This window comes from Ambystoma mexicanum, chromosome 4p (genome assembly GCF_040938575.1).
Source record: "Ambystoma mexicanum isolate Mex_15411 chromosome 4p, UKY_AmexF1_1, whole genome shotgun sequence".
NCBI classification, from domain to species: Eukaryota; Metazoa; Chordata; class Amphibia; order Caudata; family Ambystomatidae; genus Ambystoma; species Ambystoma mexicanum.
In genome coordinates, this window is record NC_090927.1 from 1113689785 (window position 1) to 1113703077 (window position 13293).

The 13293-nt window shown below is 46.2% G+C and overlaps 1 protein-coding gene across 1 annotated transcript in view; it reads left to right on the top strand.

Moving 5' to 3' along the window:
• The window catches only part of FNDC1 (fibronectin type III domain containing 1), a 962270-nt gene that overhangs the window by 461217 nt on the left and 487760 nt on the right, over positions 1-13293 (top strand). Inside the window, exon 10 of the mRNA XM_069606705.1 lies at positions 6179-6290. Within this exon, the coding sequence (XP_069462806.1) occupies positions 6179-6290 (112 nt within the window). The remainder of the gene's footprint in view (positions 1-6178; positions 6291-13293) is intronic.

Sequence of the window (13293 nt, forward strand, 5' to 3'; positions counted from 1 at the left end):
TGTGGTTGGAGTTATGTTCAAGTTTCATTTTCTATTTATTGGGCACTTTGCATTGGGTCACATGCAAATACAATGCTTTAGCGCACTCAAGAGTTAGTGTGAGGTAAGAATGAGGGTTGTAATTAGCGTTGGGGTAAGGGTTAAGACTGGGATTAGGGTGATTGTTGAGGTTTTATTAGAGGTTTCGGTCATTGTTAAGATCACAGCCTTGTACATTGTGCATTTGCGACCTTATTACTGGCAAACTTTTCACACATTTTGTATTGATTGAATTGTATGCCTAATTTAGAAAAAGGGCACCTGGTTAAGGCCCTGCTCTACCCAGATAGGTAAACATTCACAAAACACAATTCAGCAAGGTTATAGATCCCAACATACACTAGCTCCTGATTGTCAATAAAATCAAATGGTGACAATGACTGCGACTTTTTTGCAAAATGTAATACATGAGAAGCATATGTCATTAATAGATGAAGAATTATAGGACACTCGAGCAATTTACATATAACGTACACAACATGGTACAGACAGTGTTCATCCAAAACAAGTTCTTTGGATCATGATTTACAACAAAAACATTCTCTATGGTTCCTTGTTCAAGAAAGACATGAGAAACAAAAGTGCATTTGTAATACAGGGTGCAGGTTACTGAACTAGACGGTGCAGTGTGGAGTCGAAGATGACCCTGAGGTTTTTTGCCTTGCAGGTAGGAGCAGGAAGAGGGCCAAGAGAGGCCGGCCAGAGAGCTGCAGGGAAGGAGGGAGTGGGTGTGCCGATAAGTAGGATCTCAGTCTTACTAGCATTAAGGCAGAGGTCATTGGCAGCACACCATTCCTGGATAGCAGACAGACAGTCAGAGATGAGGGAGGGAGAGGAGGAGGCCGAGGGTAGCCTGAAAATGAGCTGGGTATCGTCCGCATAGCACTGAAATTTGGGGCAGAGGGCGGCGATGCGGTGGGCAAGGAGTGCCAGATACTGGTTGAACAGCCAGGGAGAGAGATTAGATCCCTGGGGAACGCCACAGGTGGAGAAAAAGATGTCAGAGAGGAAGGACCCAAGTTGGACCTGGGAGGGTCGATTGGAAAGGAAAGAGGTCAGCCACGCCAGAGCCTGACCAGTGATACCCAGGTTATCACGGAGACGGTTGAGCAGGATGGCATGGTTGACAGTGTCAAAGGCAGAAGAGAGATCGAGCAGAATGAGAACACACGGAGTGTTGGAGTCGAGGTTCAAGAGCAGGTCCTCACGGATGTTCAGGAGAGCAGTTTCCGTGCTTCTGGCCGCTCTGAAGCCAGATCGATGGTCATGGAGACTATCAACAGCTTCAGCATGGAGGTTAAGCTGGGAGATGGCCAGTTTCTCCAGGAGCTTGCCCAGGAAGGGAATGATGGAGATTGGGCGATAGTTAGCCGGACAGGAGGGGTCGGCAGAGGGTTTCTTAAGGAGAGGGTGCACAAGGGAGTGCTTGAGGGGGGATGGGAAGACTCCAGAGGCGAAGGAGTGGTTGCAAAAGTCAGCCAGGGCAGGAGCCAGGGAGTCGATGTGGTCCTTGATATTTTTGGAGGAACAGGGGTGAATCTGTTTAGACGAGACTTTCATAGATCAGACTTGTCTGGAAACCTCGTCAGCAGAAAAAAGGGGAAAGGCAGAGAAGGAGGGAGGAGGGGTGGCTGCAGAAGGGCCAGAGGAAGAGCAGGGAAGAGAGGGGGGTAGGTGATAGGAGGAGAGTGAGGACAGGATGTCCTGAGTTTTAGAGATGAAGTGGGAGGCCAGTGCAGTGCAGAGGGCCTGGGAGGGGACAGGAGAGGTAGAGACTGCAGCAGGGTTGGCAAGCTCCTTGCAGATTTTAAAGAGTTCAGCCGAGTTGTTAGATGCTGCAGAGATGCAGGCTTGGATAAGGGCTCTCTTCTTGGTGAGAACAGAGAGACGGTATTGCCTTTGGAGCAGGCGGCAGGCCAGTTTGTCAGAGGATGAACATGAAGCACGCCATTTCCTCTCTGCCACCCTGCACTTGCGTTTTAGGGTGACGAGATCCGAATCATACCAGGAGTTACATTTGGCTTTGGGCTTCAGGCGGATTTTCATGACAGGGGCAAGGATATCAAGAGTATCAGATATAGCAGAGTGGAGCAAGGAGAGGGCTGTGTCAGGGTGGGCTGTGTCAGGGTGGGAGTCAGCCGAAGGTGGAGGGGGGGGGGCGAGAAGGTGGCAGCGAAAGCTGCAACTGACACGCGCTTCATGGGTCGGATGGCCGAGAAGGTGGGTGGCAATGATGAGGGTGGCTTTGCCTGTGGGGTAGGGAGGGTGAGGTGGGAGGATAGGAGAAAGTGATCACTCCAGGAGAGAGGAGTGGAGAGAGGGACAGAGAGGGGAAGGTCAGAAGAGATCAGAGCATCAAGAGTGTGCCCTGCAGAATGAGTAGGCCCAGACGGGAGAATAGAGAGTGAGAGAGAGTCGCAGAGGTCACGAAAGAGTCCAGTGGGGGGACAGGAGGCATCTACGTGGATGTTGAAGTCCCCAAGAAAGAGGAGTTGAGTGGTAGAGGACAGGAGTGAGGAGGAGAGGTCAGCCCACTCAGAGAGGAAGGAGGAAATTTGACCAGGTGGCCGATAGATAGTAGCCACGGTAAGGGAATGGCTAGGAGAGAGAGAGAGAGTCGGCAGACAAGACATTCAAAAGAGGAGTAGGTCTGCATAGGAGTGACAGTGGCAGGAATCCACTCAGGGAAGATAAGGGCAACACTCCCCCCTGCACGGTTGGTCCTGGGCACAGAGAAGATCTTGTAACCTTCAGGTAGGAGTGTGTCAAAGCTCGTGACAGAGCTGGCTGTGAACCATGTCTCAGTGAGACTGAGGACGTCAAGGTCCAGTTCCTCAAGAAGGCGACAGATATCGGAGGAATGCTTGATGGCAGAGCGAGAGTTAAGAGTGGCAAAGTGGAGAAGGTTGCCATCCTTGAAGGACTTCCGGGGAAGGGTACAGATCAGAGGTACGCCCTGCGGAGGTGTTGAAGGAGGTGAAGAGGGAGTGCGAGAGGGGGCAGGGAGGGAGGGTAGAGGCAAGGTACAGGGGGGGGGACAGCAGGGGGAGGAAAGGAAGTTGATGAGGCGAGGGAAGCGTCTATCAAAGAGGTGAAGGTTGGCCAGAGGGCCTTGGACCAACACAGTCCCATTAGCGTAGACATTAATGATGGCCTTAGAGGAGCGGAAGGGGGCCAAGAGGACATCCCAACGGGTGCCACCATTAATGGGAGAAGAGGAAAAAGGAGAGAGCACAGAGACCATATGAAGGGTCCATAGGTCAGGTGAAGGCACGAAAAAGAGGATGTCAGTGAGAGTTTCCTTAGAGCAGGCACTAGTGTAGGTGTCAGCGATAGGGAGGCCTGGGTTGGAGACCAGGATGTCCTTTTTAAACTTTTTCCTACCAGATTTAGTGAGGAGAGCAGGATAGTCAATAGAGAAGCAGTTAGAGAAGATAGGCGAGATAGAGAGCACCATGGAGTGGGAGGGGGGGGGAAGACAGATGATGCGAAAGCCCACAGACAGGAAGGAACGGCAAGACATTGTTACCACATTTCAGAACAACAGCAGTATTGTGTTTAGGAACACAGTGGAGAGGCCACCTAAGTTTGAGAATCCTGCGAGGAGAGAAAAACCCTAGTTACCACAACTGTGGAACACAGTGAGGTGAAGACACCGTGCGAATGCAGTGGCCAGGCGTGGGTGGGGGTGGGCAGGAAGAAGGTGGAGAAGGCGAAATTTACTTGCGCCTTGCGTCCCCTGCGGACATCTGCAGACACACAGGGAGCCGCAACTGCAGGAGTCGCCCTTGGCCTTGGGGCCCTTAGCCGCAGGGGGCTGCCGGGCAGAGGGCTGCCCAGGAGAAGGGTGGTAATAGAAGAGGGAGGAGAGGAAAGGGAGGGAGGTGTGGGCGGGCAGGGAGGCGGGAGGGAGTGGAGGACCAGGAAGTGTGAGGGGAGGGGAGAGCAGGCACAACAACGTGCTCGGAGCTCAAAAGCACAATTCTTTTTTCTTTTTTTTTTAAAGCACAGAAAACACTCACAGAGGCCCGCTAGGGCCAGGCAGGGCTTCCTGGCCTGCAGTTCCCTCTTGGCTACCGGCGACCGCTCTCCCACTCTCAGCTCAACAAAGAAGCGAGCAGGGGGAGCGGGCGCCGAGTAGCCAAGAAGGGGGGCAGCCAGACAGCCAATCAGAGGGGGGGTGGGCGGGCAGGGAGGCGGGAGGGAGAGGAGGACCAGGAAATGGGAGGGGAGGGGAGAGCAGGCACAACAACGCGTTTGGAGCGCAAAAGCAAAATTCTTTTTTCTTTTTTTTTTAAAGCACAGAAAACACTCACAGAGGCCCGCTAGGGCCAGGCAGGGCTTCCTGGCCTGCAGTTCCCTCTTGGCTACCGGCGACCGCTCTTACTTATAAGAGTAAGCTTGGGGTGAGAGAGGAGGATGGCCATTGAAGAGTCGGTATGGGAGCCTACAAAATTTCTAATGTAGTCCAGGGGTCTGTAGAGGAGTATGAAGATGTGGATGAGGGAAGGGGGGAGTTGTAACTTAACTAGCAGAGATTCACCTGTCAGTTTTGCAGGATTGTTTCTCAGAGTTAAGACTGTGAGGTGAAGTTTGTGGAGGGTGATTACTCCCCCTGCTCTGCTGGATCTGTTGTGCACAACCAGGAAGTCATCAGAGAGCCGGGTTTCAGTGATGAAGATGATGTCTGGGCTTTCAGAGGTGATAACGTTGAATTAAATGTGGAGTTGGCCTATGGGGGAGGCTTGGGAGAGCTTAAATAATTGGCAAGGTAGGAGAAGATGCACCTAGATTAAAAATATTTGCAGTATTAAAATGTACCTAGATTCAAAACATTTGCAGTATTAAAATGCACCTAGATTTAAACCAGTTGCAGTATTACAGATGCTCTAGATACAAAACATTTGCAGTATTAAAATACTCCTAGATTCAAAACATTTGCAGTGTTAAAATGCACCTAGATTCAAAGCAGTCGCAGTATTAAAGATGTGCTTCATTTGAAGGAGGGGCTAATTCCCCTTACCACTGAGTGGTTGGCTCACATATATCTTGTTTGTAACAAACAGTGCAGCACTCACATTGTTTTACATCACACAGCAAGTAATACAATTCAGCCTCAGTAACAAAAACCAGTTCAGGTTTTCATTGAAAAGAAAGTCAGATCTGGAGAAGATGTTTTTTTTGTAAAATCAAATCAGGACTTGGGTGAAAGCCATGTTTTACCCAACCCATTGCAACAATCGGGTGTCTATTTATAGTCTGTCCAAATATGTTAAGGCTGCCCTTTTATTGTGGGTCCATTTTGCCTTAACTTTATGTAATTGTCTCCCAGAGCATCCAGCTTTACTTTCTAATCACCCACCATTTGCACCTGCTAAGGGGCGTGCTAAAGATTACGGCCACCCCTTCCAACTACCCATTAACTGCAGAGAATGCTGTGCATGCAATATTCTTCACATGAAGTTGCTTAAATGCAAAATAAATATTCTGATTACTGCAGGAGCCGGGCTATGATGGAGCTCGGGGATGAGCTTTGTCCCAAGCAGGCCACTGAAAAAAATAACAGCAACCCTGAAGGTCTACCATAGCTCAACGTGATGTGAGGTTGGAGCTGACCCAGCAGGCCCCAGGTTTGAATCAGAAACGGTTCTCAGCTCACAAAAACATAAGGGAAGCAGCTGACACCCCCTCCCCCCGAAATAGTGCACGGAAGTGCAGGTTTCAACTTCTTGCTACACTTTTATTTTAAACCTTATCCATTCCGGATCCTTTTCTTTAAAAAAAATTATAGGATATAGGATACGAACGGTCAAACTTAATTTAAAAAAAGTAGAGGAACACAACTCCCTACCGCTCCCGCCCACTTTGACCTCTGGATATTTGTGAGAAGACTTCAGGGAAACTATACCGATCACCACCATCATTGAGTGCATTGTCTTTACAAAGTTAGATGATGATTCTCTGCAATACTATTTCTTATCATTGAAAGCGTTAGCCACCTGTGTAGAAAATGTTACAATTTAATCCGCGTGAGGTAATTGATCTTTTGTCGTTGACTGATTGCCATTCTCATGCAGCAAAAGATGAATGCACACATGTTGCCACTTTTATGACCGTTGCAAATTGTTTTTGCTTTCAGATTGTAGATCTGAACCGAGGGTTAGTCTTGAACCACGAAGGGAGATACTTGCAAGACTCCCAGGGGAAACCCCTCCGGATAAAGCTGGGAGGAGATGGTCGCACCATTGTGGGTAAGTAGGTATGCATTCGTTTTCTCTTGCAGTATTTGTACTAGATTGTGACTTTTTACTATATATTGTATTTATTTTCATGAATAGACAGAGGGAAAAAAGCATGTTTTTTTGCCAAAGTAACCTATGGCTTGATGGTAGAGTTATATGCATGATTATAATACATAAGGTTTACTAAAGCACTTATCTATGAGGGAGGCTTTTGCTTTTTACCACTTTGTTACTGTGTTTTTATATCCCCCACCTTTGTTGAGCAAAACTTTATCTTCTGTGTGTACTTTTCTGCACATTCTTTTCTGTTAAGCGGAAGGATTTCAGCCTATGGTTCAAAAGTAGACATTTTTACTATCACTTACAGTAGCATACAATTAATATTTTTGACCAAATGTTCTGATTGTGTCTCACCTAAATGTGGATCCACCTCATCCACTGTCGGCACTTTGAAAGAAAGCAATAGATTGATCAAAGATAGAAGAATAGACTGATAGGTAGTGTGAGGAATCTGAGGGCATCCTCACCTCTTTCCCTTTAATAGCCTCTTCTAAAGTGCACAGGGAATGTCCATCACTACTAGATCCTGGCCGTGGGTGTGGATATGCGAGGGGGTATCACCTGGGTGGAGGAGATTTGGGGAATGGAAGGAGGATGTCATTAGGCGAGACCCAGTATCCCCCACTTCCATGAGGAACCTTCAGTCCCAGCAGCCTTCATGGGATATTGTCATCATTTTCCCTTTTCCTCCTTCCAGGATGACCCTGGAAATCATCAAGGTAGTGACAATAGGAAGAGGTTTAATAAGGGGATGTCTCTAGGCGAGATGTGGTAAGGGTAAGGTTTACTCTCCCCCTGTGAGAGTAAACCTTACCCTCCCCCTACCTAGGTTGTTGCCAATCACTTCCTTTTATTTCCCCTCAGTCATACCACTCTAGTACTGGGACGAGGAAGAGGCATGGAAACTATTGTGAGGGTCAGGCATGACCAGTAATTGTAGTGAGGCAATTACATACAAGGGCTTGCACCTGCAACCTGTTAATATGTCACAGATGCATAAAAAGTGGGCCCAACAACAAGGATGGGAAAACCAGCAGGAGAGATGCCGGGATGGGAGAGACTGGCACGAGAGGGGTGAATTCTTGCAAAGAAGAGGGCTGCCGAGGAGGGTCCTGCCTGTAGTCCAGCCTGGCTTTTGCCTGAAGGAAGCTTTGACAGCAGGGCCCGAGTGGGCCATGAAAGGGACAAGGCTGACTGAGTCCTCTTTGCATGGTGCCCACAGTGGGGGCACGGAGGTCTCACAAGTCCTGCTGGCCAGCGGTAGAGTTCGCTAGTGAGAGGTGGAGCTACTGGCACCCCACAGCGGGATTGGTAACAGGCGAGCGCTGCTCGCAGAGACGCAGAGAAGTGTACGCAGAGCTGAGAAGAGAGAGAGACCGCCCAGAGGAGTCACCGAGGACCGGTGAGTGAATCAGAGGGAACACTTGAACCAGGGTGCTCCTGGGGATACAGCAGGGCATATGGTGATGCCGATTGACTGGAAATGAATGTGCAAGTTACAGTGACCCCAAAGAAAGGGGTGTTTTTGGAATACTATGAACAAACGCTGAACTTTAAAGTCAAGGAACTTAAAAGAGAAAACTGTATTATTGAATACTGAATTAAAGGAACACTTTACAAGCATTATTGAATACCGAACTGAAGGAAAGCATTAAGAAGCCCATGAGCGAAATGAGAACAGGTGTGAAACACCCGTAATGAACATTTAAAGGCAAAGAATAACATGTTATGAAGAAGCGGAAAGCATGTTATGAAAAGTGAAAAGCAAGTGATAAACACTTATGAAGTTTGTGAAAGCGAGATGGTGGACCAGAATAAGTTGTGTGGAAGAATAAACTGTGGCAAAGACAAAAGGCTGGCAAGGAGAATTCAGAGTCAATGCAGAACTAAAGCACAGGTGTGGTGAAAGAGAAACCTGTGTGAGCAAGAAACCTAGGGTTAGCCGTTGTGTGACCTGTAATGGTGGTCCATTTGGTCCGAGAACTGCGCCTAGAGCGCGAAGACCCTGTCTGGATAAGCCAAGGAAAGTCCAGATAAATAATCTTCACTTGTGACTAAGATTGCTACAGTGAATGGGAAAGATAGCAATCTATATCAACTGAACCTGAAGGATTACAAAGGAGACATGGAACTGGTCGTGAGAATTGATAGACTTATACATTGGCTAGCTGGAAGAGCTGACGTCTAGCGGAAGGGAAACCTGAGACATTGAAAAACTGTGTTGTCGCCTTAGGGCGGGAACCCTAAGGCCTTTTTGAGAACTGTGTTGTCACCTTCGGTAAGGGAACCCGAAGGTCCATTTTGAGAACTGTATTATCATCTTGGGGAAGAGAACCCTAAGGCCTTTGGAACTGAGTTGTAGCCTTGGGGAAGGGAACCCCAAGTTATTTTTTGGAACTGCTTCAAACTTGGGGAAGGGGAGCTCGAAAGTAAGCCCAGAGCTGGACTAAGCTCAGAACTTTATTTGGAACACTATTTTGTTTGTTGCTGCCATCCCTGCACATTGTTTAGATTTAGTTGTGAGAACAGATATAGGTTTTGGACACAGACAGATCTTTCAGTTGAACTTACTGATTCAGACTGTCCTAAGTTTCTTTAGGTAGGGAAATCCCACTTTAGCATAGGGCAAGTAAGGCCTTACACCATCCTGACATTTTACGTTTATAAACACATTTTGCTTGATTGCTGAATCTGTTGTCTATGTCTTACTTCATGAGGCCTTCACAGTAGATAGATAGACTCTTGGCAGGACCTCTTGATTGCATCTGGTGAGGACTCAACAGCTGTTTTTAAACTGCTTGACCCTGGGGTACGTACGGCACCACTAACCATCAGGTGAAATTAGGAAGATTAGAATGTTGCACAGAAATCAATGGTATGGAGTTAGTCCGTCCTTTAAAATCTTGTTTAAAAAAAGAAATAATTGCACTTTTTTGTTTGCCCAACTCACAGTTCACTTTTGGGGCTCCACAAGCTTTCCTTTGAACCCCCCCCCTTATTTTATTACCATCTGTATGCTTTTGCTGCTGAGGTCCTAGCATATCACAAGCTGGCATTCCATAAACATGCTAATGACACACATCAGGCATGTTTATAAGCTTTATTTTATGTAGATGAAGCATCTTTTTAATGAGGTCACTTTCCTTGTTTGTACATTATTCGTGCATTTTTCCGCCGTGGTTATTCTGGTTGAAATTATTTTTAATATATATGTTGTGTGTTTGTGGGTAGGGGATTAGGGGACGGTGGGTGGCAGGGTGAGGTGGTTGGGTAGGTTAGATGGAGTTTGGGGGCAACCCTTGATTTAAAAGAATTTGACCAAAGCGACGACAGTAAAAATGGCACGACTAATGTACAAACGAGAAAAGTGACCTCCTTATAAACACCTATAACCCTTTTAAACTATCATCATAGGAAGGTGACTGTTCAACTACTGTCCAAAATCCAGAAAATAGGAAAGACCTTCTACCAATTATCAGGGAAATAACTATTTTAATTTACTGACACTAAACTAAAACCATTTATTCACGTCCTCCATTCACATATTGAAGACGGAGCTGATGCCATCAATGAATTGCAATGTCTTTCTTCGTCACCAGGATTTCTCTTGGTCAACTTTTGATGTTGAATAATTATATACATCATAGTACTACAAATCAATCATTTTGCAGCTTTTAAACTTGACACTCTATAATATAATTTTTTTATTTTTACAAGGTGCTTTATCACCAGCGTTAGGGAACGCCAAAGGGGGCCATATTTGCTGCCCCTTCCAATGCCATTCTCTTTATGGGCCAGTATGAACACCCCATTGTTACTAAATTCCATTTATCTAAAACCCCCAATTTAGTAAAATACTGATAGAGGGAGCGGCCTAATTGACTGTATACCTGTGGTGATTGATGACACCCACCAGGAATTAGACCTGTGTACCAACGTTCTAACACCCAATGAATGCAACCTCCAACTAACTAGAATCATCAGACCTCCGTTCTCAAACGACCCACTGTGTTCGCTGAAAGTTATAATGCTACACTCAAGAAGGCTGGTGAATCCATAGCCCCACTGTCCCTAAAAAAAGCTAAATCCGTAAAACATACCAACTCATGGTTCACAGCTGAATGTATGGAACTACGCGCCTTGAAGCGCAGTGTGCTCACCAAATGGCAAACGAACCCCCAAGAAGCCACCAAAAAAGAATTCAACAAGATAGCTACCCAATATATAAAAGCCATCATACTAGCAAAATCCACCTCCTTCAACACCAGAATTATTAATGCCAAATTGGAATCCATGGAGATGTTTGCCATCTTCAGGGAACTAGTGACACGGGCTCCCATCACACAGGTCTTCCCCAAAGATGAACTGTGGTGCTCTTGCATACAAACGACTATGCTCAACAAAATAAACCTGCTGCAGAACAAAATCAGAATTAGCCAAAACTCCCTTCGCACTCCTCATCCTATCACCCCTAGCGCCAACACTCCTCCCACCCTGTTCAACTCATCCTTCGAGTTCAAAGATGTCCCAGACACAGAAGTTCTCACACTACTCAAACACATCAAACCTTCCATCTGTAAAGGTGACATTTGCCTGGCCAATATCATAAAAGTTTGCATAATAACCCAAGCCCCTTTCCTTACTACATTCATTAATGCCTCCTTCACCTCAGGTATGGCCCCCCCCTTGCCTGAAAGAAGCGTGGGTATGCCCGCTACTAAAAAAACGATCTCTGGACCCAACCTACCCTAACAACTACCGTCCCATCACCACAGTCCCCTTCCTGCTAAAAATTCTCTACAAAAGCAGCATACATTCAGGTCCAACACTTCTTAGAAACTAACGGCATTCTAGGGAAGCGTCAATTGGGTTTCCGTCCAGGCCATGGTACTAAATCAGCCCTACTGGACTTAAAACCAACTATGCAAAATCATTGATGAAGGGAAACCAGCATTACTCCTCCTACTCGACGTATCTGTGGCATTTGGCCTAGTGGACAACAGGACCCTATGTATACACCCCACTGCTGCAGCTCAGTTTTTCCATATAGCCACCTCCTGGATCTCTTCCTTCCTCATAGTGAGAGCCGTGAGAGTGTTTACAGACCAGGCCTACGCAGCGCCTACCACCATTCACTGCAGAGTCCCGCTGGGCTCTTGTATCTCTCCTACTGTGTACAATATTTTTAACAAACGGCTATTTGACATCCCAGATGCATTAGGCATAGCCTGCACCAATTATGCCAATGAAACTCAGGTCCTCCTCCCCCTCCCTGGAACCTACGATACGGACGCTAAAGCCTTAGACTCCGTCTACTCCACCATACAGGCCTGGATGGCCGCCAACAGCCTTTGTCTAAACTGAGACAAAACCAAAATCCTCATAGTTGGCCCCAAGGAAATCCTTAATAAACTCAGCAGTCATTAAACCTCCTTCACTATCAACAACACTCAGATTCCTGTTTCACCTTTTTGAAAACGAGTCTAGCTCTCATGAGTAAACCAAAAGCGTTAACCACCTTCAGGAAAGGACCTAACCTTCAAAGTAGATTATGTCTTAGCTTTTTGAAATCCATCCCCATGCAACATACGTGGTTTCCAAGCAAGCCTAAGGAATTCTGTAAATGTGTGAGGTTTAACATGTGCCCATTAGCCAAAAATGTAGCCACAAAATATAAAATTGTAAAATTAAGATTACAAACCATTCATCGCTGAGCTGTAAAACAACGTTCACTGCTTATGTAATACACTGCATTTGCCGAAATGTTCATGCAGGAAGCACATTCAGCCTTCTAAAAAGATGAATTCAAGACCACTGAGGAGGAATTGCGAACCGATTCTCATTACCCTCTTGTCTGTGTTGACAGGAGAAACACAACGGGCACGCACCCTAATATGAGACTTTGCGATGTGCACCCTCTGCCTGCGCCCCTTGTTGTTTGTATATCCCCTGTTGCCAAGTTGCCCACCCTTCCGCTCCCCCATTGTAAGCTCCCCGCTCCCTTTTGATCTGCTTCCCACGCCATATCCTTCTGCCTATGATTTGTAAAGCACCCCGAAGTTAGGTTTGCGCCTAATATATACCCCAATAATAATAATAATAGTAACTTGTACCCTGATAATAATGGGGGGAATTTCAAACTTCTCAGTTTCACGGGCATCTATCTTATCAATCCAAATTGTACATCAAAAAGAAGATACAACTCCTACGCGCAGCTGAATTTGGGCTCAATCTTAACACAGGAATATGTGTTTTTCATGGGAACTGGCAACCATGATTAGTCCTTATGTTTATCCACTGCTTGTTCCATTGCCTGTGCAGAATGGCCTCCCAATTTCTCTTGCTCTCTTTTTTTCGATTTCCTCATTTTATCTTTTATTGAAAATAAATCCATTTAGATATACTTCATCACTTACCCACTCTATTACGTTTAGTTCTATGCCAATACAAAGTGGGTTATACAACTCAGGAGCCACATATCCCCTGTGCCCAGTTTCTGGTGCCTTTTTATTTCAGGAGGGACTAGAGTATTCATCATTTTTGGAATAATCTCGGTATAGGAACTTGGGAATCGTACATCACTCATTTCAAGAATCTGGTGCCATTTTGATCTCAAGGGGCCAGATTATGAAATATTTGCACAGTATTAGCACTAGGGAAAAGTTTGCCCTAGTGCAAAAAACATTGGGGAACCTAGCTGAAGACATGTGCACTATGGCAAGTGCAATTTAGCATGGCATTAGCCAAACCCCTTCTATCAATATAATGCTCAACCAGGGCAAAGTTTGCCCTATTGCTAATAAAGATTTTTGGAAAAATGCTTTGAAAGTATATGATTTTAGCAACAGGTCAATGTTGGCCTTAGTGTTAATACCATGCAAAACAGCCCATTTCATAGCGTACAGGTTTTCTAATGTGGCCCCAATGTTTTCAGTACTAGGGCAAATAGTGC